At 37.7% G+C, this 23,689-nt stretch overlaps 1 protein-coding gene across 14 annotated transcripts in view; it reads right to left on the bottom strand.

The window, feature by feature from the left end:
• Positions 1–23,689, bottom strand: part of TBC1D1 (TBC1 domain family member 1) — a 106,198-nt gene that overhangs the window by 28,639 nt on the left and 53,870 nt on the right. For 9 of the 14 annotated variants that reach the window (XM_021393435.1, XM_021393437.1, XM_021393432.1 and 6 more), the window contains 11 exons: positions 20,613–20,702; positions 17,728–17,832; positions 17,187–17,319; positions 15,712–15,803; positions 14,085–14,195; positions 11,363–11,491; positions 10,164–10,253; positions 8,206–8,495; positions 6,382–6,510; positions 3,998–4,117; positions 2,733–2,872 (listed from right to left, as the gene is read on the bottom strand). In XM_021393435.1, the coding sequence (XP_021249110.1) occupies positions 2,733–2,872; positions 3,998–4,117; positions 6,382–6,510; positions 8,206–8,495; positions 10,164–10,253; positions 11,363–11,491; positions 14,085–14,195; positions 15,712–15,803; positions 17,187–17,319; positions 17,728–17,832; positions 20,613–20,702 (1,429 nt within the window). The remainder of the gene's footprint in view (positions 1–2,732; positions 2,873–3,997; positions 4,118–6,381; positions 6,511–8,205; positions 8,496–10,163; positions 10,254–11,362; positions 11,492–14,084; positions 14,196–15,711; positions 15,804–17,186; positions 17,320–17,727; positions 17,833–20,612; positions 20,703–23,689) is intronic. The other 5 variants (XM_021393440.1, XM_021393446.1, XM_021393439.1 and 2 more) reach the window with 3 other exon arrangements.

Here is a 23,689-nt window from a genome sequence, read left to right on the forward strand (position 1 = left end):
GACTTGGTACATCAAATTTCATGCGGGAACCCAGGATGCTAGATATCTCTCATGTCCAGCACCTCATAAGATTAAGCTCAAATTTTCTACACAAACTATTTATCAGTTGTTTGGGCTTTTTTTTTTTTTAGTTATTTTGCAGTAAATACACCTTCCTACTCCATTCTTAACCACATAAAGTGGCAAGGAACATAATACTATGCAAATGGGCTCACAAACGTCAGAACCTAAATCCTTCTGTGCGTACAAGACTTAGACTTGTCTCTGTTTCTTGTGACATTTTTCATGTGTGTGTTTACTGATTAAAATCCAAAGAAGTTACAGCCACAGAGCAGCCTCATTTGGCTGGCAGTGCCTGCCTTGGTCAGCATACCACATCATTCAGGCATGCTGGTGGATTTAATGCTTAATACAAAGTTTATTAAGGCACTCTATGCTAAACTTATAAAATTTTATCAAATCTGACTTAAAGAGATCTAGGCCTCTTGGTTGGCTGACTTACTAAAAAAAAAAAAATAATAATCCTAGGCCTTCTTTTTTTACTGCTCTCCTCCTGAGTATGCTGGAGTGGTGTGTGAGATACCGCACTTGACAAGAGAAACTGGTTAATGGAATCACCATTTATCCTGGGAAATACATGAATGTTCTCTTGCTCTCCTCTTCCTGATTACTTCTGCAGAACGCAACAACAAAAACACAATCTTTAAAATCTTCTTTGTTCTCCACCCAATTTGGCTGAAATTGATCTTTTGGTCATATGTCAGCTGTTTTCATCAAGTCTGTTTCCAAAGGAGATCAGTCTAAAGTGAGCAAGGAAACCTTAAAAAAAAAAAAGAATTTAAAAAATGCAAAAATAACTACAGTTAACTCTTACCAAACTGATAAAATCTGCTGTATGTGTTGCTTCTCCTTGAGTGAAGATGAAAGGAACAAGCTGATGATCAATACCTAGCTACATTTTCTTTGGAGCTAGAGGCTACTAAGTTAACTGTGATAGTGAGTGCCAAGGTAAGAGCACTCTTAAAGGCTACAGAGACTTGATCATCACTCAGCATCCTTCACTGCCAAAAATGTTTCAAGAGATTCACAAAAATCCAAACAAAAAATCTAATACTTGTTAAGAAAAAGTTGGAGATTTCTCCCTCTGCTCATAAATTGAATATGTACGCTGGAACAAAAACAGATAAAGAAAACAAGAGTGAATTAAAATGCCAGTTATTTTAAATTGCTCCTCAGATTAATAACACTCCTGTTTTCCATTTTTTTACCATATGTGTTTCTCCAACTTTGCTGCTTATCCAGCTGTAGGTTTTTAAGATTGCATCTTCCAACTATTATGTCTCAAAGGAAATGCCTGGACGGGCAGTTTTGGGTTTGGGGTGGGTTTGTTTTTCCCCATTTAATAACGAAATGTTTTGTGGCTTTCAAAAACTAGTAGGTCCACTTTCAGTTATAGAAAGATGTGTCAAATTCGCAAAACTATTAGCTTCATGGAACAGCTGAGGCTGAATATCCCCTTCCCGCATCTTGAAGCACAGAAGAGCATTGCGCATGTATATTTATGTTGACAGGCTCTTGAGATCACTTAGTTTTGAAGTATACTACATTTGAGAGAAGTATCTATGCCTACACACAGCTTATGCCATACTAAGTCCAATTTCATGGCAAGCAACTCTCTAATGACAGACACGTTTTTGTTATGTGCACTGTTCAGTTCATCAAGGAGGTCTCTTTTTAAAATGCAATAAAAACGTTTCAGTGACTTTTAACCTGACAGCTCTCCCAGCTTATTCAAACAGTATTTCATTACTATGTTTACTACAGTGTATTGTTCCCTCAGGTTCCTTGTGACTCTTATGCTACGGCCGTAGAGACCAGACAGAAGGTAGAGCTTGCAGAGCTCCAGCAGTGAAATTCAAGTTCCTGTGAGTCAGAATGCATTATTGTAGAATCATCAGAGAAACAAAGAATGGCCTGGGTTGAAAAGGACCTCAAAGATCATCGAGTTTCAACCCCCCTTCTGAGTGCAGGGTCACCAACCACTAAACCAGGCTGCCCAGAGCCACATCCAGCCTGGGACGTGGAGCCAAAAGGTTCTCTGCGGCAGCTCACATTAGGTGAGATGTGTAAAATGATGTACCTGCATGCTCATGCACAGTGATTTTTTTTTTCCACTGGTCTGTGGTTCTTTACTTCTTCCTTGAATTTCTCTAGATGTGAAGTACAGTAGATAATCATTGTTAAAGTGGTAAGGAATTACAGAATGAATCACAGCACAATGTGAGGTCACATCCAGTCTGGTATGAAGTAAACACTACAGAAGTCAACTGAAGTCATGAAAGAAATTTAATTCCTTCTGCTGGGGCTGCATTTTTCTGGTCCTTGATTCCATACTCCAGCATGGCAAGATGAAATAGAAGGATCACGTTTTCTTGAAAGCTATACTTGGTGATGTTTTTTTTTCCCCCCAAACTCATTAAAACAGCACATCTAGAAAATAATTTCTTCCATGGTTAGTTAATTTTGCACAATCAGAACTAAGTTACATAAGTAGTTGAAAAATAAAAACTCCAAGAGCTGATGAGCTGATGAGCTTGGCATAACCCAAAAGTGGGAAACTGCAAAGCCAGTACAAACAGAGCACTGGGCAAGCATGCACAGTAGACAAAAATGGACCACAATTCACCGATTATACCCACTAACAACATTCATGGAATCCAATACAGACTTACCATCATATCGACTGGGAGAATCACATGCTTTCTGAGGAGTTGCCACTCGCAGGAATATCTGCTGTCTCCAAGAATGCCGGCGAGTCCTCACAGGGCTGTCAGCACCAGCAGCCTGCTGGCTGCGTTTGGATTCGTAGTCACTAAAATTGCAGAACACAGAATGGCTTGTGAGTAGGTTACTCAAATCTGCCAGGAAAAGCAACGTAGTGTTCAGTGAGTAGAATAACCATCTGCTAAGAAGCGCAGTGTGCTGTGCACATGCTGTGTCAAGCTGTAAGTGTTAGGTGGGTGAAACTTGCTCAGTAGCAGCAGGCTTACACAAGGCTGCAAACATCACTCAAGTTCAACAGAAGAGGTTCGCAGCTCTGTGCAATCTGCTTTCTATAGTTTCATTTTGTTTTCAGCTTTCTTTGTGGCAGTGCATTACACTCATTGCATTAAAGATACATGATGGTGTATGCCTGTTGTTACTGTTCTGCTGCCACCGTTATTATACCATCCACAATAAGTAACAGTTCTTTGTAGGAGACAAGAGTGCTGCTGATGCTATTTATCAGCAAACCTTAAGGAGTTTTACAGACATTAAACAAACTTCTAGCCTTCTGTGAGTCAGATACATAGTACACTCCTACACGACACAGAATTAGAGCAAAAACTTTAATCTCTGAGTTCCCAAGTTACCATGTGAAATAAGCAACAAAGTTGGGAACAGCATCCAGGGACCTTGGCTGTTACTCCTTTGATGGAATACACAAACTAAATAGTGGAAGTTTTTACTCAGATTATTGAATGAAAAAATGTACAGCAATGCTGTCTTCCTATTAAAAATCCCATTTCTAAGTGATTACATCAGCCTTTGTTTGAGGTGAGAGTGATAAATGAACTTCAAACAGCTCTGGCAACTGAGAATAGCATTTCACAGATCATCTTCTCCCACTCTAAGGAGGCTGACATTGCTTAGGGTGAACCTTGTATGTTCTCTTCACTAAAAACTGCTAATAGAGTCCTTCTGCAGGAATAATCAAAAGTAAAGAGATGCAAGCTTGGTGACCATCACAACACCAAAATGGATAGGCTCTGCAAACATTGCAAGAGAGGAGCCTGGGATAGCTCCATCCTTTTGACAGTAATCACATGCAGAATACATGCAAGTGAACTGTTGCACAAGTCAGATTTTGCAAGTGCAGGAAGCATTTCAAATACTTCAAACAAAGAAACCTTTGAATAATACCGTTTTACCTCCAGGATTAAAGAGAGAACCCTACCTTGTTGTGCTCCTAAAGTCTGAGGTGTTATTTTCATCTACAGGAGCCAGAAATTTTAAGAAATTTGGCACAGAAGAGGAAGAATGAAGCTTTTTCCTTAAGGCAGTACGGTAGGAGATGCTGAGAGTGCAGTTGGGAAAAGTACAGTTTAGAACAAGGAAGTATAAATCCACAGAATAAAAATAACACATACTGCTAGGTTTCAAACAGAGCAGCTAAATCCCAAAGGCATAAGTATCAAGGAAACCGAAGTCAAAACTAAAACCACTAACACAGTGCTACTTTGAAATTCTTATTTGTTTGGGCAAATTAAAATGTTCAAACATAAATAAATATGCTTCCAGTAAACATAATTCTTTGTTATATCACAAGATTCTTGGTGCATGTTTCAAATAAGTTCCTTTAACCTAGTAAGAACTGATACCAACTTTTTAATTAAAAATTACCTAAATATCACTTTCAATGATTGCCTAAGGTTGGAGGAAAAGGTTAGGAGAAACTGGCTCTGATAATCCTTGTACTGGCAAATGAAATCCAAGACTTTGGCAAAGAATGTTTTGAAAAGCATTAACAGGCTTTTATTCAGACAAGCTTGGAACATTTAAACAAAAAGCTGAGCTTTCTGACTGATGATTTATTTAGGATTGCAGCTTTATTTATGCAACAGACAGGAGCACTAGTAAAACTTCAACAACCGTCTTCTGATCAACACAATTCCTGGTTCTGCTCTGTCTTGCAAAATAATAACCTCCCAATGTACTCAAAAGTTGGTTAGAAGGGCACGAGAACAACTCAGCAGGAAATTACTTCGCTTGATGAGAAGAGTACACAAAAACACTTGAGTAGAAGAATTTACTCTTGACCAACAGAATTTTAGTAAGAAAAGTTTCTGATAAACCACAGTGTTATATTCGGATGGCATTTAGCTCTGCCTCATAAAGATATGAAGTGAAGCAGTTCTTTAGTAGCTGGTACTGAGCACAAGGAACATTCTGCTGTAGTATGGTGCACCCTGTAAACAAGTTTCACTTACAATCTCATTGTCAATCAATTGCAATTACATGGTGATTTCACTGAGAGAAATGCAGTCAACCTGGATAGTCTGACTTCATTAATTTAAACTCATTAACTTATTTGATATCCCTATCAATTTCAGTTCTCAGTTTGGTTGCTTAGAGGTTCACTACAGCATGTCACTGAACAGTAGAGGAAGGGAAGGAGAAGATGCTACTGTATGTGCAGAATCTATCTCCTAATCTACTTTAGAAGAATCTACTTTGGAGAATTTAACCTTCACAATTCAAGTAAGGGACCATTAGCATGGTGCTCAGGCTTGGATAAACGCAAAGTAAAGATGACATTGAAGACTCACATTTCCTCCCTTGAATTACATCATAGTTCTGAGGTGAAGCTAAATTAAGAGGGACACTAGACAGTGCTCAGCAAATACAAGTGAAAAGACTGGTGAAATCAAGTTCTGGGCTCGGTACTTTCTCTGGATCAAAAGAGTTGTCACCTTGGGAAGAGAGGAAAGCTATACCTATCAAAAAAAAAAAAAAATCCAACCGACCAACCAAAAAAACCACCCAAAACCATACAGCAATAAAATTTTGTTGCCAGAAGTGCTGACAGTGCTTCCAAGGCCATTCAGCCTCAATAACATTTTAAGCTAAAATAAGCAGTTTAACTTGAAGGGGTTTCATGGTTAAGATTTTTAGGCAGCTCCTTATTTCAGGATCCCAGGGAAACAAAAAGTTAATGCGCTTTCCTCAATGTCTCTATGCACAATTTTGTTCTAAGTAACAAGGCACAGAAAATTATCATTTGATACCACTGAGTGTAACCATGACAAATTAATCAAGACAAACACATGAGCTCATTTCTGCCTTTTTCTTTCCCCTCAATTGGTTCTTCACAGTCCAGCTATTTTTTGTCCAATTTAGTTAACTTAGTTAATTTGCCTTAAAATGTCAGGCACAAAAGAATATTAAAAGAATATTAATGCATTTCTGTGTTGCCATGAACAAAGCAGAACAGAACTGAATGATTCAGGAGAGACAGAGCGAGCTGGATCACAGGTTCTTGGCAACTTATCACTGGCAAGATTTAGGCAGGGCTGCTGTCTGCTGCATAACAAGAAGCTGCTTTGGAGCAACCGGCTCCAAAGAATGCCATGTGTCTGAAAGAATTTTCTGTATTAAAGCAAAAAATTATGCGAGTATGAGAGCTACATTCAGTGGCAAAGCAGCTGAGCTCCTCCTCCCATAAAAACCTACCACCTTAAATCTTTATTAAATTACTTTAATTACTCACACTACAGAGCTTCATATTTATAGCACAGTAAAACAAACCCTACCCCAAACTACGTACAGGTGCTATCTCACCTCTTTTGTGCAAAATGCCCACTTTGTTCTCCACTTGAATTATGCCTTAGATATTTAAAAAAGTTGGGTGAAGAAGCCGAGGGATTAAGACGAGCTAGAGTAGGAGAACGTGCAAGTTGACCAGAAGAACTTTTAGGTTCGCCGACAGATGTGTTCAAACCGTATAGTGGGATTCCAACCAGAGGAATGGAGTTGAGGTAACAGAAAGAACAAAACACAGTAAGAGACAGGAAACAGGGAAGGAAAAAAAAGTGAAATATCTTCTCCAATCCTTGAAAGTAACCTGTCAAATACATATCAGCCATTTCATATATTTTTCACAGTTAATGCAGTAACTGCAAGAGGCTGAACATTTTAACCCAATCAACAATGTTTGAAATACACACTTAGAATCTTCAAGAAGGCATTTCAGAGAATGACTACATTCAAACTCCTAAAAATATGTCGCTAACATCCATTTCTTCTCCCTCATGCTGCTTTCCTTTGTTTTCTATGATAAAATCAGGCATATGATCATGAGATTTAATGGATGAGAAGTGCAGTATTACATTCTTTGAGTTTAAAAACAACTTACAATTGGTGTAAGCTATTGAAAAAGGACTCATAAATCATACAAGACTTGTTCAATGTACAGTTCTTCTAGGTCCTGTTCTATGTGTTTCCTATGAAAGGTATGTAACCAGTGATTTCTTTCTAGGTTAAATTACGTGAAGGAGCAGGCAGACTCAGGCCTTAGCAAAAAAATTATACAATCAAACACTAATAGCAATAACCAAGGAAATTAAAAATACACTTAATATAAGAGTGCAGCTAAAAATGAAGGATAGAAGCTGTCTGAACAAGCAGCAACAAATGTGAAGGCAACTTTCATGAAGGTGACAGACCAACAGCACAAGTTCTAAACTGCACTATAAACACACTCTGGTATTTAAGAATTAAAAAGGTTCAAAAAAGGGACAAAAAGGCAACCTAGGTTATGTTTCCTTTTAAATGCTATAATTTAATTTTTCTTCACTGTCATCACCCATTCCAGGCATGTTCTTATGCTGCCCTGCCTCCTGCAGGGAAAAATGACTTGGAACATGTACAGATTTCGTACTGCCTAACTTGTGTAAACGAGCAGTTCTGGCAGTGAAACAGAAGTCTACAGACAGAAGCGTTTCCATAGTAATTGGAAAAAGCCAGATAGAGGGAGGAAAGAAAGCTACCATAATGTTCGAAGACTTTGAAAATGCAGAGGCAGGTTTATGAAGGAGGACAGCCTGAAGAACATTAGCATTAAGGCAGCCAGTAGCTTGTTTTTGCAAGTAAAATTTACATAGGCTCATTGAAATGCTGCATAGGAGCTTCACATCTATCAACAACTATGTTAATTTATGCCAAGTTTGTGTGTTACTTTAAAATGATACACGAATTCACCAAATAGTACGATTTTCACCATCAGAAATGCTATAGTATTTTTTTTTCTATAGACAGACAAGGTAAATGTAGCATTTATTTACACTGCCGGCAGACCAACACAACAAAGATTACTTAACACTGCTTATGAAAATATAACCTAACACCATAGGAGCAATCCTATATTGTGCTTACACTTAGCTTTGTGACACAAAGTGTGGAAATAGATGTCTCAGGTTTCATTTCCCCCCTGTGGAGCACATGGGACTCACAGTGTTTCAAAGAGGGCACCTACAAACCTCTGAAGAGCGACACACTACTGTGATACATTTCTTATCCACTAGGAGGGCATATCTGGTATGCAATCATCATCCCCAAACATGCCCTCAACAAATGAAAGCACAGCCTGCTTTTAGTAAGTCTTACTTTCTCTTGTGAGGAGTTTCTGTGCTCACTGAGTGATACCTCATAAGTTTCCTCTGGGGAACAGATGGCGATGTTTCAGCAGCTACCAAAGACTCCCGGCTTTCCGATGGTAAATGACTCAGTGTGTTTGCTCGTCTTCGAAAGCTTTGTTGAGGTAATGTAACAGAATGATCAATAGGATAACTATCTGGGTCACTGGAGAGATCACCCACTGATCCACTGATCTTGACAGCATTCTCTGTAGGAAGTGTAGGAACTCTGTCTGTCTCCCTTTCAGATAATGGTGGTTCCTAGCAGAACAAGAAATAAGGTTATCAACATGTGGTTTTAAAATCAGTTTTTGGAGTTGCAGTTCCATGTCATTATTAAACCCCTCAGAGATCTGCTTCAAGCTTGCATATGTTGACCATGATATCTAAAAGAAAGAATCCTTGATGTCTTATGGAATTGTTCTTCATCACTTAGGCCAACAAATCATAGAATACATTTAACAGAGGAAAAATAATTTTGGTAGTAATTACATTTTACTGTATGCTGAATATGACCCAGAGGTAAGAGGAACTGAACAGACAGCTCAGGTTTGGATAACAGTAACAGCAGTGAATAATGCAGTATTTTCGATTACTGTATATCTAGAAATTCATTTAACAATGTAAGATTCTTTTTGCCTATTTGAAGACTCACACAAAAGACTTTAATCCTATGACTAAGTGCCTTTAGTCCAAAGTGATGCACTTTCCTTCGTTCCCCACCTCATGTGTTTCTTGCAGTCAGCCATTCTTTCAAAATCATAAGCAGAAGGAGCAGACTCTTGATTACCTCCAGTCAGGAGTCCTCTGTAGGTTACTAGGCACTAGAGCAGAATGCATAGCTGTATCCAAGCCTGCTATGTCCAAGGAAGATGACTGTCTTTCCTCTTTGCTTTTTGTTCATAATATTTTGCTCAGACTAAAAGCTTTCTAGCCATGCAAAAAGGGAAATTACCCCACTTCTTGGTTTAGTTTTATATTCCCTAAAAATACAATCATGCATTCATGGTAGGTACTTTCAGGGATGAAACTAATCAGATTAGGGTCAAGAGCATGGTAATTTTCAAATTTGTTACACTGCACATTTTTGCTCAGATGATGTTATATAATATTTTACTTCACATATACAGATTCACACAATAAGATAGAGATACACAAAATATATATTATATGTAGTACAATAAGTTTCTAATTCAAATGGAATGTCAGTTGCAGTTATTTTTTATAATACAAGGAACACAAGGAAAGACCTAAAGCTTGAAACTTCTGGAGATCAGAAATACAGACTAAGTATGGGTCCCATCTTTTCGAACAGTACAGAATTTAGTGAAACTCCATAGATAATGGCACCTTACACATTACAACTGTGGTGGCATCTGACTGCTATTTCTTAATCTGAATTTCTGTTACCAGAGTAAACTGGGAAATTACTTTGTTCAAGTTGTTCCTCAGAGGATTGAAACACATTTTAAACATGAAAAGTGATTTGGGTAACCAACTTACAAATCCTAAAAAACAGAAAAAATTGTTTCATGCTGGGAAAGTAGAAGGGAAGACAGTGGCTGATCCAGGGAGGCTACCAGTAGTGAGTGCATCCCCATCAACCTCAGAGGGACTCAATACAGGGATACAAAAAAATACCCTAATGATCAGCAAGCAGCAGCAGGACTCTTACAGTTAGGAAGAAGAGGGCGTACCTAAACTCTGCTAGGTGATTCTGCTTTTGTCATTCTGGTTGGATGTTCTGAGGTTTAATTCCTTTCACACACAATTAAGTTGTCTACTCCCCAGACATAATCAGAACAAAATATAAGACGTTAGAACAGAGCAGTTATATGATCAGTTGGTAACTGGATTTCACATCTGACCAGTTTTAGGTATATTAACAGAAGTTTCTCACTACATACGTGCACCATAGGCTTTACTCACTTTATTTGTGCTGCTTAAGGTACTGGACATGGAGGCCTCCAGATCCACAGATCCACTAGAACTGTCGAGAGGACCTCTGGCTTTACTGCCCTGGAGAAACAAAGCACACCAACAATTAACCTTATAACACATGGGGCATACCAGGAAATGGGGTATACCAAAAGAGATTTTCATAGCTTAGACAGAGTCTGTAGCTTTCAGAGACAATAGCAAATTTAATTTCCCCAAATCCCTAGCAATAGTCCTTGTCTCTGTGAAAAACAGAGGCTTCATTCAGGACAGTTACTGACATTTGAAATGATGTCTATGCAATTAGGGAATTCTCATTAGCAACTATGCGCATTATATGTGAATATAATCACGTATTACACATACATACTATAACCACTATTGAAGCACCTACTTTGCACTCTACCTGCTTTGAAAGGAGGTGCAGAACAGAGAATATTTGATTGAGAAGTCATTCTGTAGGCTGAAGCAATACTTAAATCTGACATCAGATCTGTTTTCTTAGCCACTGTTGTGTAATTAGCAGATATTCTCAGCCGTTCGCTCATGACCTGTTTCTTGGGGATGACTATCACATGGGAGTTCAAATTGTTTCCACTAACAGGTACCGCCAACACTGTTTATGAAGAATTTTACTTGACGTGATATTGCCCAAATGCCTGCATATTTTTAGTGCCTTCTGAAGTTCTTAACATTTCTTGCCTTCAAATAGTTTCTGGCTGTTGTGGTTTAACACAACAGGGCGCTGAGCACCACACAGCCATTTGCTCACTCCCCCACAGTGGGACAGAGCAGACAACTGGGGAGAAAAGGTAAAACTTGTGTGTTGAAATAAAGACAATTTAATAGCATTGAAAAGGAAGGGAAAATAATTATAATATACATAAAAGAAAACACAATACAAGTGATGCACAATTCAATCAGTGTACTCAGCTTCATATTCAGATTTTGAAATGCCTATATGCACTATTTATATCCAGTAATCAGTTCATTTCTTTCAGACTTTTTTTTTTAACCAAAGCCCTGCTTTCTTTTGTCATCTTCTAATACATACTGAAGTACTTTTTCCAATCCATCTTTAATATACACTTAGCTACAACCTGAAAGGATAGCAAATCTGGTGTATCTACTATTTGAATAAATAAAACAACAAAATTATGTTCAGAGGCAATAAACATGAGGATACTTACACGTGATAAAATACTTTCAAACGATTCTGTCAGAGATCTTTTTGCCTTGTTCTTTAACATATCTAATCTGAATCTTGGAGCACTGCTGGGCACTTCATTTGCAGCATTCTCAGCAGACGGTTGTGAAGACTGTAAGTGTTTAAAAACATAAATGCGAAACGCAAAACAGTGTGGAGCAGTATCTCAGTGTAAAATATGAAGACTTCTGTAACATGAATCAATTATTTTTCCTAGTGTCCTGGGTTTTTCATATCTTTTCCTCTACTGATACTTACATTGAAGTTTACCAAACTATCCTAACATAAGACAAGAAAATTTCTTCCATTTGTGCAGTGCAGTAACATGAATTTATAGCTGCGTTGACAAATTTTCTTTAACGCCAAAGCACAACTGCATAAGTTCTAAAGTTCAAGCATAACAGATTGGAGATTTCTCAAAGAATTAATTTTCTTCAACCAAGATACACTTAACAAGAACTCTCAGGTATCTTCATCGTATAAATATGGGTCTTTCTTTGTAAGTACCATGAAGATGTGCAATAATCTAAGTTTTCTATATACTTCAATAGTAGGAACCCTTCAATTTTAAAGCTAAGTCTATTCAGAGTTTTGATTTTAAATAAACATTTAAGTCCCTTTCTAGTGCTTGTGAGGACTAGAGTAGCAAATTTTAAAAAATGACACTACAGTGCAAATATTACCATTCAAACCTAACACCTGTAGCACAATTTTCACTGTTATTTTTGGGGTTCATCATGAGGCTGTCAGGTACTCTAACCTTCTCTACCTGGTCCTAACTTCAGAGATCTGAATGCTCAACCTATGTAATTGTCAGTACATGTACAACTAACTGAAAAGCTATCAGACACTTGCATCAGTAACTAGTTCTGCCTACACACAATTTTAAAGCTTCCTATTTGCAGTACTACAAAATTTGACTTACGCATTTTCTCTTTATTTTTACTCATCTTAACCTCAAAGGCTAATTAGATGCTGCCTGCTATTATATTCTTACAAAAAAACCATTTAGTTTGAAGGTCATTTTTGTTCAAAAAGATCCATATGCTTGTATCACTTGTTTATATCATTTATATTTAAATCAGGAGAGGAAAAAAAACAACCACCACCACCATCCTGTGGGGGGAAAAGCATGAAAGTGAATAGCTGTGCAGAAAAGACAGAAACAGGGACACCAGCATGTCGTTGGTTAATGACGGCTGAGACAAGTAACATTGCCAGAATACATGTTCAAAGGTATCTGTTGTCACACAGCTCTGGAGATGAATTAGCAGAGTAAATACAAAATGTTATGGTAAGATAAATGAGGCACTAGGGGCAAGTCAACTCTGTTCTTAGAGCCTTGGCATCTTTGCAAGTGTCAGATTAACCTCTTTTGGTTTCAGGAGCTGAGCAAACAAACTGCAGCAGGCCTTAGGAATTTCCAAAACACACTGAATGTATATTAAGATATCACCTTGCTTTATATATCTCTCTATTTCCAAGCCATTCATAACTGACAACTATTTAATAGATCGTGTTATTTCAAATATGGATATTTCAGATATGATGATAAAGAACACCATGCAATGTTTCTTCCTGTCATTCAAAAACTACAGCACTGTGGTGGTGTTTTTTTTTCTCTCCTCAAAAATATATTTCCACTGATACATCCAAGCCAAGAAACCAGAGAACTAAATATGAAATTTTCTTTCTGCTTTCTCAGAGAGGTCAATAAGCAACTAGTAAACCATAAAATAAACGAATAGTAAATGAAGACTTGCTGCTACTTCCCCAGTTTCTTCAGGGGACTAATTACTCCCCATATATTAGCTTACTAGTTTGTATCACAATGGCCCATAGCTATCACCACGGCCAGCAGTGGTGGGAGGCAGCCAACATTTTGCAAAGGGTCAAATAATCAGAACTGAAGGTTTTCATAGAACAGGTGCTGATTATCTTTTGAAATACAGATCTCCTTCAGGCATTGCAAGTAAGGCACAGAACGAGGCACCCAAAAACATTAATCACTGTCAAAAAATCTTAACTGTGCTGTACAAATACAGCTATCTTAATGGCACTGATATGACCCGACACAGAATGTAAAGTAGCTTAGCTCTTTGGAAATAGGTGACAATGTTTTAGCAGGAAGGGTTGCACTTGATCTTTTGAGGTCCTTTCCAACCCCTACAACTTTGTGATTTCTGCAGTTGATTCTGCAGCGTTGCTCCTCAGCTATCCCTCCTTGAGGTCACTTCAAATGGTGGTTTACACACAAGAAATAACTTTCAGCTATTAAGTCAACAGAATGGTTTTTAGCAAGGATCAACTCCAATGTGTTGTCAGGGCATTGGCTCACACAGACAGACAAGGAGATGGTAAAAGCCACAGATCAGGTGAGAACAATTACAGATTCATTATATGTTCTCTGACAGAACTGTCATTGCAGTGAGAAGAAAGAAACAACCAAATTATTGGTCTACCTAGCTTGCATCTCTTTCTCCAAGATCTGGAACCAAACTGTACTGGACAACTCAAAACATGTAATATATGCCTAATTTTGGCATGTGACACTGGCCGTAAGGAAAACCAGTGTTCAACATTGCCTACAGTTTGAAGTACCAAAATACCAGTGATGGAAATTTGCCTTTGGAAAGACGTAGGTATGGAATGAATTATTTTTCTCAGCTTTCTCTTGCATGAGCTAAAACTGAATGGTTACTTACTTGTTTTGCTTCCCCAGTGTGAATGTGGTCCTTCTGTTTTTCTTCATACATGTTTCTCAAAATAGCGATAATCAGCTCATTCTCTTTTTGATCATTTCTTGGTCTCAATTTCTTTAATTAAAAACACCACAAGCACAGTCATACACATTCATAAAACGATCAGCAAACATCTCACCCTTTTCATTTTGTCACTGTCAATATGTAACTATAAGTTTAAATTAGTGCTACCATCACAGTCCAGCAGAGGACACCAGTGTCCCAAGAAAAGCAGCAACACAACCAGAGATGCACTTAAACCACACTTCCAAAATGACAGATTTTGCTGAAAACTAAAGGCCAACTATAAAGGCATGAAACTGCTACACGCGAATAACTTCAGAGCATGCTTTTGCCCATTAAAAAAAAAAATGTAGTCCTGAGTTTGTAGCATACATGAAGTATGTCTTGCTGTTAAGCATGATGTTTCTAGTAATCTTTCTCACTGGAAATTGCATTTTTGGGAAATGACAGGTGTCTTAAAAAATAGTGTGCAGGACTGTACAAGGTGAATATATCAATCTCTCTTGCACTCTATTTAGATATGAAATAACGCATTAAAAATCATTAAAAATGATTATAGAATTTAATCATATAAAACATGGTTTTCCAAAGTTAGGTTTAAAGGCTATTGAGGTAATGCAAAAGATGAAGTATAAAGGAACTAATGCCAGGAGAGCATCTTAAATTAATAAAAAAATACCCTTAGAAAGACAATTATTTAAAAATGCATATCCTGTTTACAACATATGAAGCTCTATGAACGCAATAACTAAAATTTCAGCCGCTCCAACTCAAAAGAAAGATGGAAAAAGATATGCAGGAGAGATACACTTTACCACTGCTTTAACCAAGTTAATTGTTTGCAGGCTCTTACAAGAAGCATTAACAACTACATTTATTTTGTGTGACTACTGGAAGCTTTAGGCCCTTAAAATGTGTACAGACTACTAAGAAGGCAACAGTGTCAGCTAGCTGCTATATACAAACAAACTGAGTCACTCCCATAGAGCAACTTCTAAATTTGGTACTGGATGATAAATTGCCACGGGGAAACAGACAAAGACAGAGACGGGAATGACTCAAAAGAGGAAGGGAATAGTATTAAAAAAAAGTTTGAAGTTTCCTAATCTAATGTGACAAGTCCAATGACATTGCCTTTAATGTCATCCCGTCTTAAAGCCAGCCATGCTTTCCTCCACACTAGGTTGAATCTCATTTAAAAGTCAGAAAGTTAAACTTATTTTCAGTTAGTTCAACAAGTATTAATATCTCGGTTAACTTTTATGTAGGATGTTTTCTGATCTGGGAATGTTACAGTAATTTGTTTAGGTCATCCTCAAAGTTGAAGATTCTTAAAGTACAGGTTACTGCCTTGACCCACAAAAAAAACATATGCAGTTTTTCTCAGTGAGAAGTTAACATACTAGAAGAATAAAAAGAAGAAAAATAAGCCAATTTCAAAATAAAAAATACAAAAAATAATGATACAGAAAATAAAGCACCGAGCGATTAATAGACTATGATATAAATCCAATGAATCGTTCACAACAAAACTAGAATAATTTTGGTTCTTTACACTAATGCTTACCTTAACCTCCTCAAAAACAGAAGCCTGCTCCTGGCTGTTTAGTGTTGTTAGATGCTTTTGTAGTTCTAGTTTAGTCTTAGAAGGGTGTAGCCCTAATAAGAGGAACAAAATTGTCAGAAATAAACAATTGCATGAATATGCATAAAATGTAAGCTAAAGCTCATCAGTACCAATTTTTTGAGCTGGCCCTTTGCAACAATTTCATAACAGAACATTAGAAAGAACTGTCGGTTAGTTTAAAGCTACTCCTGAACTCTTGTCTTTAGAATGAGGGATATGAACTCTTGGCAACAAGATTTACTGAGCACAGACCAGGATTATACTCTTAGCTGGTCTAGAAGATTCCATCACCACACAAAACAAAATTAACCCACAAATCTAAGACATTTTAGTAGACTATTTTGCTGGTGTTTGTATCCACTGTCTGGGTTTTGCTTGCTGTATAAATATATTTTCTATCAATTTTCTCCAATTTGTAAACCTTAGATTCTTCTGAAAAAGAGTAAATTCATTGCATATTAGCGAAGAAGTTATTTGTTTCTTGCTGAGAATATTCACTGACAGCCTAAAGCTGACTACTCTCCCATTCAGGTTATTTTTTTCTGCTCTCATCCTGGATTAAATCTCTTCCTTTTATTTTCCCGGGGGTAAACAGCAAACCATTGACAGTATTTTGTACTTCAGTTTCTGATCATGGCATTTCTCCTTCAGAAGCAGATGCTATGATTAAAGACATTAAGATTCCTTTGCACTGAAGAATTTTCCCAAAAAAATGATTGCTAGCTGAAGGCCAAAACAGAGTTGAAAGTGATTTTGGAGGTTTTCCAATTTCATCAAAATTAATACTAGATAGGTTTCAGTTCTTTAGCTAGTTGTGTGATCTGGTAAGCTACTGTTCCCCTCTGATCACCCCAGCCATCATTTAAATGAACAAAACCCAGTGGTGAAATCTGCTGAAATGCAAATAATTGCTTGTTTTGTTCTTTTGTCTTAAACTTGTTTTCTAGGCTATAATTGCTCCATTTTCACAAAGGAGCTCAGACTGATACAAACATGTACATTGTAAACTCAATGATTGGTATTTAAAGGCCTCGTAATGCCATTACCTACTCAGGTTCAACAGGACAGCAGGTTATTGCAGTATGTATTCTTGAGAAATTTCTGCAATTTGCTGCATTCATATGGCTAACAGTGCGAGGCTAGTTGCAATTCAGTCACATTTAAGCTCTTAATTTGTTTTCAAAACTCAACTGAAATACAAGAAGGGAGCTTAGATTGTTTGAAAATTCTTATTAGCTTACAGATAACTTTATACAGCAGTCCTCTATGTAAGAGAGACTGGCACTCATTTTTTTTTTCCCCCCACATCTCAAGTTCTATTTAAGCATTCATTTCCCTACAGTGTCACAGATAAGATAGTCCACCACTAAAACTGCTAGAAAAAAAAATTGACCAGAAAATTCTTTAAACCCCACCTTCTATCCTTTCACAGAGTTTATGCAAGCTTTGCAGAGGACATGTTTCGCAGAGCTGGGGCTGTGCCTTGGAAGTTTGTTGCACAGCAGCTACAGTGAAAGCCTGTTTCAATGTCATCATGATTTCATCAACCTGAAAAGAACACAGTGCAAAAGAACAATTTCACTTCTCCACAGAGCTTCTCTTTTCCCCGTCACAAACACAACTGTCATCCAGAATGACACTGTTGTTTGGGAAGGTGCTTATGTTAAGCAAAGAGGAGTTGTTCCTGTGCACAAACACACAAGCAAGATAAAACTTATTGTAAAGTCATTTCTGCCAGGCTAACCATTTTTTATTTTTGTAGCATAGTAATAGATATTACTTCTATCTGGGAATGTTTTCTTGTATATGATTAAAAGGAAAAAAAACCACAAAAACTCAAGCCTACAGCAGTTGTGAGGCACTGGACTGACCCACAGCACAGTAGCCCTAAGGTAGAAGATATCCAGCAAAATACAGAGCACAAGATGACAATAAGGTCTCTTTTCTTTCACTTACCAGTGCTTCATCTGTACATTGAAACACATAGCAAACAAAGTGGAAGCCTCCATTTTCTGAAGACTCTCTGCAGATGAATCCAAAGTGATCCACATGTCTAATTCCCTAGCATGAAAACAACAGTAATAAAGTAGTCTTATTTACATTAAGTGTTTTGTATCTGTTTGTTTCATATTAAAATAAAGCACGTAAGGCCAACAGGATAGCAGAGACATCACGTATCTATGTTACAGCTACATTAAAGTCATTTGGTCATTAAAAAAGTCTCCTCTGTTACAGAACCTTCATGAATCTTTTAAATTTCCACTTGTAAGATGCTCCATTTTATTTTAAATGGGAATGATTATAGGTCCACTGGCAAGCTCTCACAAGGGTAAAGAAATACTACTCAGTATGTATTTTACTTGACATAGGAGACAGCAGTGAAGGAAAGCTTTCTCTGTTCTTTTTCCCTTTTGCTTAAGTAGACACAATTGTTTTAGATTTATAAGAGCAAAACAAGCAACAGCGAAAAATCGATACGTATATATATTAAATCTAAAAGCTTGGCTATTTAAAAATGAAAATGGTTTAATATATTAAAGATGAATCATGGAAGCATTTATTGCTCCTAAAAGGCATGCAATGTCAGATATAATCTGCTTAGAACAGTAGATAAGCATTACCTCCTGGTAAAATGCTAAGGAAGGTATTCAATTTCTGGAATTTTTTCTTTTAGGAAATGACTTTCAGATGAGTAGGATTAAGTCATAGCTGTGCATGTCTCCTCAGTGCACAACTTGTTGTTAAACCTTATGATGAATGAAATGTGCAGCGGTAGAACTTACACAAATTCAGTTATATTCAGTACCCTTTTGTTACCTTCTAGCTATGATGGTACAACCATACTAAAGTGAAGCAAGCTGTTAGATCAAAAAGTCACAAAAATCATAAAATTGGTAATTTCAGTGAAGGTTAAGTGATCTGAAAATGGATATCAGGATTTTTTTTTCCCCCTTCTTTTCCCTGTTAACTCAGCAGGAATTTCTGAACATTATCATTTTAACACAAAGAAAATATTTTTAAAAAAACAACATTAAAACAGAATACTTCTATAAAACAGAAGGGGCACATAGCCCAAAAAGAACACAGCAGTATCACTCTGCAGCAACTCAAATGTTTTATCATTCAAAATGCTAACAATAAACCCTCAAAGCATGCCAGCTGAATAAAGGAAAATAATATATATAGATACCCAGTTTCTCAGAGTGTGACATTTACACACAGACAACAAAGGTTTTATCACACAAACATCAGGTACTAATATACCACGAGAACAAGCAGATCAGAAAGACACTGAAATAGTATTAAGTCCTCAGCTTCTCCAACTCTAACTCCACTGGATACCCAAGCTAAAGCACTTTAGGGGGCAACTATGTAATGCATGAAAGAGTGGATACAAACTTCTGTGCCCTTTCTTTAACTCCCCTGCTTGTGGTTCTTCCCCTGAAAGCCCAACCACTGCAGCGGGGGGAGCCCACCTAGGATCACGGCCCCACTCACAGAACTGCAAGGTACCAGCAGTGAGCAATCACTCTCAGCTGTTCCAGACCAGCAAATCCCGACACTGCCCCAGGGTCACATACTTATTCCTATTTCCAATATCTTAATGGTGAGTTGGGCATTCTGGAAATTAAGAACTGGTTCTGATTTCCCCTATAATTTCTCTCCAGTGCCTCCACAAAAAGATTACTCAAGAAAGTTCTTGTACGACCAAGACAAATACGTAAGATAGTTCTGGATAAGTCTTCTGAAATTTGCATTCTTGGGGTAAACGTCCTTGGGTCTGCAGCCCAGGATCAGTACCCATCCAGCTGAAAAAAGATCTGACCAGCCACACATGCTTCAGACAGAAGGACAGACTCAATCAGAACCTGCCTCCTAGTGCCCCAAGAGGCCCAAGAGGCCCAAGAGTCTGCTGGCCTGCAGGGCATGACATGAAGTCTGTCTCACTAGCTCTTACCTAGGGAAAGGGCTGAAGGGAACATGGGGATAACGATTTTTCTGTGATCAAGGGGTTCTCTTCAAAGCTCTTGATCTGACACCATGCAAACTAGTGAATTTACTCTGAAATTTTCAGAATAGGTACAGGTACGTTTAATGATGAAAGCTTTCCTCATCAGTTTATAAAAACAAAACAACAAAACCCACATCACAAAACAAATAAGCTAGAATTATAGCAAATCATAGTCCTAATAGTTAAAAATGGGTACGTAAACCTACTGCAAACTTTCTAGCAACACTCCACTATCATTTAGACTGTAAGGCACTGAGTAGATCGTCACTAGAATGTCAGCCAGTGAATGAGGCTCTGAAATTTGCCTTCTTTCACTGCCCCACACACACATTACCTCTGCACTGCAGACAGTTGTCATTTACTCACATGTAATTTATGCTTTTGAAAATTAAATTTAGAGGTATTTTTCAGAGAACTCTTACAAATTGTTTGACCCCTCTCATTATCACTCCTTGAAAAATACCGTGATACAACTCAGAGAATCACCGATTTGCACAACTGTCAATAACGCCTGCTGAAATTTCAGAAGAAACAGCTTGGTAATTTCTGGCTAACTTGTATTATTCATCCACCAGACAGGGAAGTGAGCCTTTATCTCAGGAATTACAATGCAAAACACAAAGAAGGAACAACAGTCTAACAGAAATACTGATTAACTAGCAACCTGTCAACAGCATTTACTGCTCACCCCATTCACTGTGGGTGAGAATCCATTTGAAAAGCTGGGAGAGAAATACATAAGGATTTACAAGTGGAGAATATACATACACCTTTATTATTTATTTATTATTTGTTTACTTCTAAAGAAAGAATATATTCCCAATCTTACCTGAGAACAAAACGATATTTCTTTAAAGCTTTTCTCAATTGCTACTTTTTTTGTGTCAGGACTGATAAGGTAAACTTCAGACTGGCCAATCTAAAAAAAAAAAAAAAAAAAGCAAAATAACAAGATGATAACAAGTAAAGTTATACTTACGTTTTTCTCACTACAAAAATGTTGGGCAAAATCTCTAACTTTATTCTAGCTGCATTTCTAAACCAATTAGTGAATTATTACTTGACAAGGAGAGAATAAACAACATTGGTTTGGCATTCAGAGCACTGCACACCACTGAAATTTGATTTAGTTTCACATTTGAAATATGAGATTGAGAACAGTGATTAATTAGATGACTGTAATTTTATACCACAAGTAATTCATTTCACACTGAGAAAACATATTAACACTCTCTTGTCTCAGTTTCTACAGTCTTGGCACACACCATATTACAAAAGCTACTTAATAAAATGCCCTGAAATTTAAATCCATGTGTGTGCCTCTAGCTGAATGCCACCTCATTTATTTACCTATTGGAGGGGAGAAGGATTTGGATTTTATTTAAGATACTCATTACATCTAATCTAAAGGCTTTAACTCTAACTATAAAAATGAAGTTACTGAAGTGTATTTTCTAACCTAATTTAATCTGTAGGCCATTTGTACAGCAAAGGCTCAAAGCTGATGCAAACTTTTGATGGGTGAAGGTTTTTCTAAGGTTTAGTTTTTATTGTTTCAGGTTTCTCAACTCTTGGCAATACCTCTGTAATATTTTAACAGATTATGTTCAGATTCCTAACGGCTCCCAGCAGATCAGAAAGTCTGCTAAAGTAAGTCTTGTATTAGATTTTAGAGAAGAATCCTGATCCATTGACAGCTTGACTTAGACAAACTTGCTGAAGTTTCAAAAACTACCAAATCCCAAAAGAGACGTTAAAAGATCAGTGTCACCAATACACCTGCAACCTCACGAAGAGGTGGGAGGGAGATCCCTGTGCAGAAAAGGGCAGAGTGAGAAGTGCCACCTCTTGGTGTCTAAAAGCAGTCCCGCATATCCCCCTTCCACCTCTTCCTTTACTTCAGCCAGACACAACTATTTTCCCCGACTGCTCACTGGTTTTCTTCTGCTGTCCCCAGGGCTGACCTCATGGGTGTTTTAGGGGTTATTTCTTTTCATACCTACTCAGCATCCTACCCCTCTGCCCTCCCCTTCCCCAGAAGCTCACTCTTAGCTCAGCCCCACATACGCCTTTCATGTTTGGTCAAAGGGCAGCAGAAATCATCAAAAGTTAGATGAATACTATAAAAACAAAACAAAAAAGCCAAAGAGAATGGTCAGGGAAGCAGCTCTTCACAATAAAATTAAAAACCCAGACTGTATAACCAGGTCAGGAGAGTTAACAGATAACTGATCTAAACATTTTTCTCACCTCATAGACCGGCCTCTCTTACAGGCTTGGGAAAAACCCAGATTTCTTTAACTGAGAAGATACAAACAATTGTTTTCCTCTGGCTGTGAAGTTACTTGTGATCATTTCGTAAGTAGCCACACATAAACTGATGAGCAAAGATGAAAACCTGTGCACACCATATGCATACTCAGAAACTGATGAACAAGGGGGCTATCCATGAACTCAGCTATGCCATGAGCTGGTGGGTAACAGAATCACGAAGCAGGGTTACTTTACTTCCTTATAATCAGCTAATTTCAGACTAGCTGAATGGCAAAAGAACATAATTGCCTCTCCAAGAACTGCTGTACCTGTTTAATATAAAGTAAAAATGTACTCACTAGAGCAAGAGGAGCTGGACTCAAGTATGTTGTCATGGTTTTATGATTTTTGGTTATTGGTATTCCACATCATAACATCATGTAGTGTATGTATCTGGTTCTCAGAAGAGAACTACTACATTCCCCAGGGGACTTTGCTCCCCCGTTACTGTTTTCCGGTTAGAGGGAAAGATAAAAACACGCAGATCACAAGACCTCTCTTTCTCTTTCCGCCTGTCTCTTGTCCCAGCAGCATCTCGCTCCCCAGCCGTCTCACCGTCGGTATTAGAGTAAGGCCTACCTTAACTTTGGACACTCTCTCATTGTATTGGATGCATCAGCTTAAATTGTAATTATATTGTATTATAGCGTGTTATTTTGCATTCCGATATCTTACTTAGTAAATTAGTTTGTTCCTCCTCAGATTGTTGCTGCTGTTTTGTTTTTAAGGCCCATCTCCTTACCCTTTTTTCCCTTTTCCCTTTCCCAAGGCGTGGGTCCCCCACCCCATTTGTCACAGAACCAGGCCGAATGCCTGTAAACCATTGACATACGTCCATCTCTAATCTTCCCGATTCTAAAATATGTATATGAATCAATAATGGAATTAGGATTTGTTTAAAGGTTAGATCTTATTATAAGGGGCATTTTTATCTTCTTTGTGAAATATCTGCTCAGGAGAAGAAGGTAAAGATGGAATTGTTTTTACTGGAGTACAAAATTTCACTCTATCTTCTTCCATTCATCTCTCTGCTACCAGCCTGACACAAGTAAACATAAGTTTTTAACCAGGTATAGTTAACTACATCTCTTACTGTTACTTTTTAGTCATAACACCTTGGCAATCCTCATTCTAGCAGCAGCTCTTTCTCTCCTCCTAAAAAATGCTGTTACTGTTCCTAAAAACTCCCAAACCCAAGAGCAGCTGACAGATCTGAGATGAGCTTGTAACAGACAGCTATTGCACAGTCACCTCCAGGTTTGTATTGTAAGATATTACAAAATATAAAACATGATAGGTAAATTATCTATCTTAAGGATTATAAGAAGGAGCATATCACACAAACCCTTACTTCTTTCTAAAGTCTTGAAAAAGTGTTTTTGTTGCTTACCCATCAAGGTAAGAGCACTGCCAGCCACACAAAAGCAAGACAGCAGTGGAGGCAGTGAGGAGTAGGTGAGGGAGTCACTATACTACTGCATCATTACACAGATGTTAGGAAGCTGGAAAACCTTCATAAATTACACTGCTTATCATAGGACATAAATTCTACTAGCCCACATCATGGTTCATTTCTTCTGCTCTAGTTACGTG

This window comes from Numida meleagris, chromosome 4, assembly GCF_002078875.1.
Source record: "Numida meleagris isolate 19003 breed g44 Domestic line chromosome 4, NumMel1.0, whole genome shotgun sequence".
Classification (NCBI taxonomy): domain Eukaryota; kingdom Metazoa; phylum Chordata; class Aves; order Galliformes; family Numididae; genus Numida; species Numida meleagris.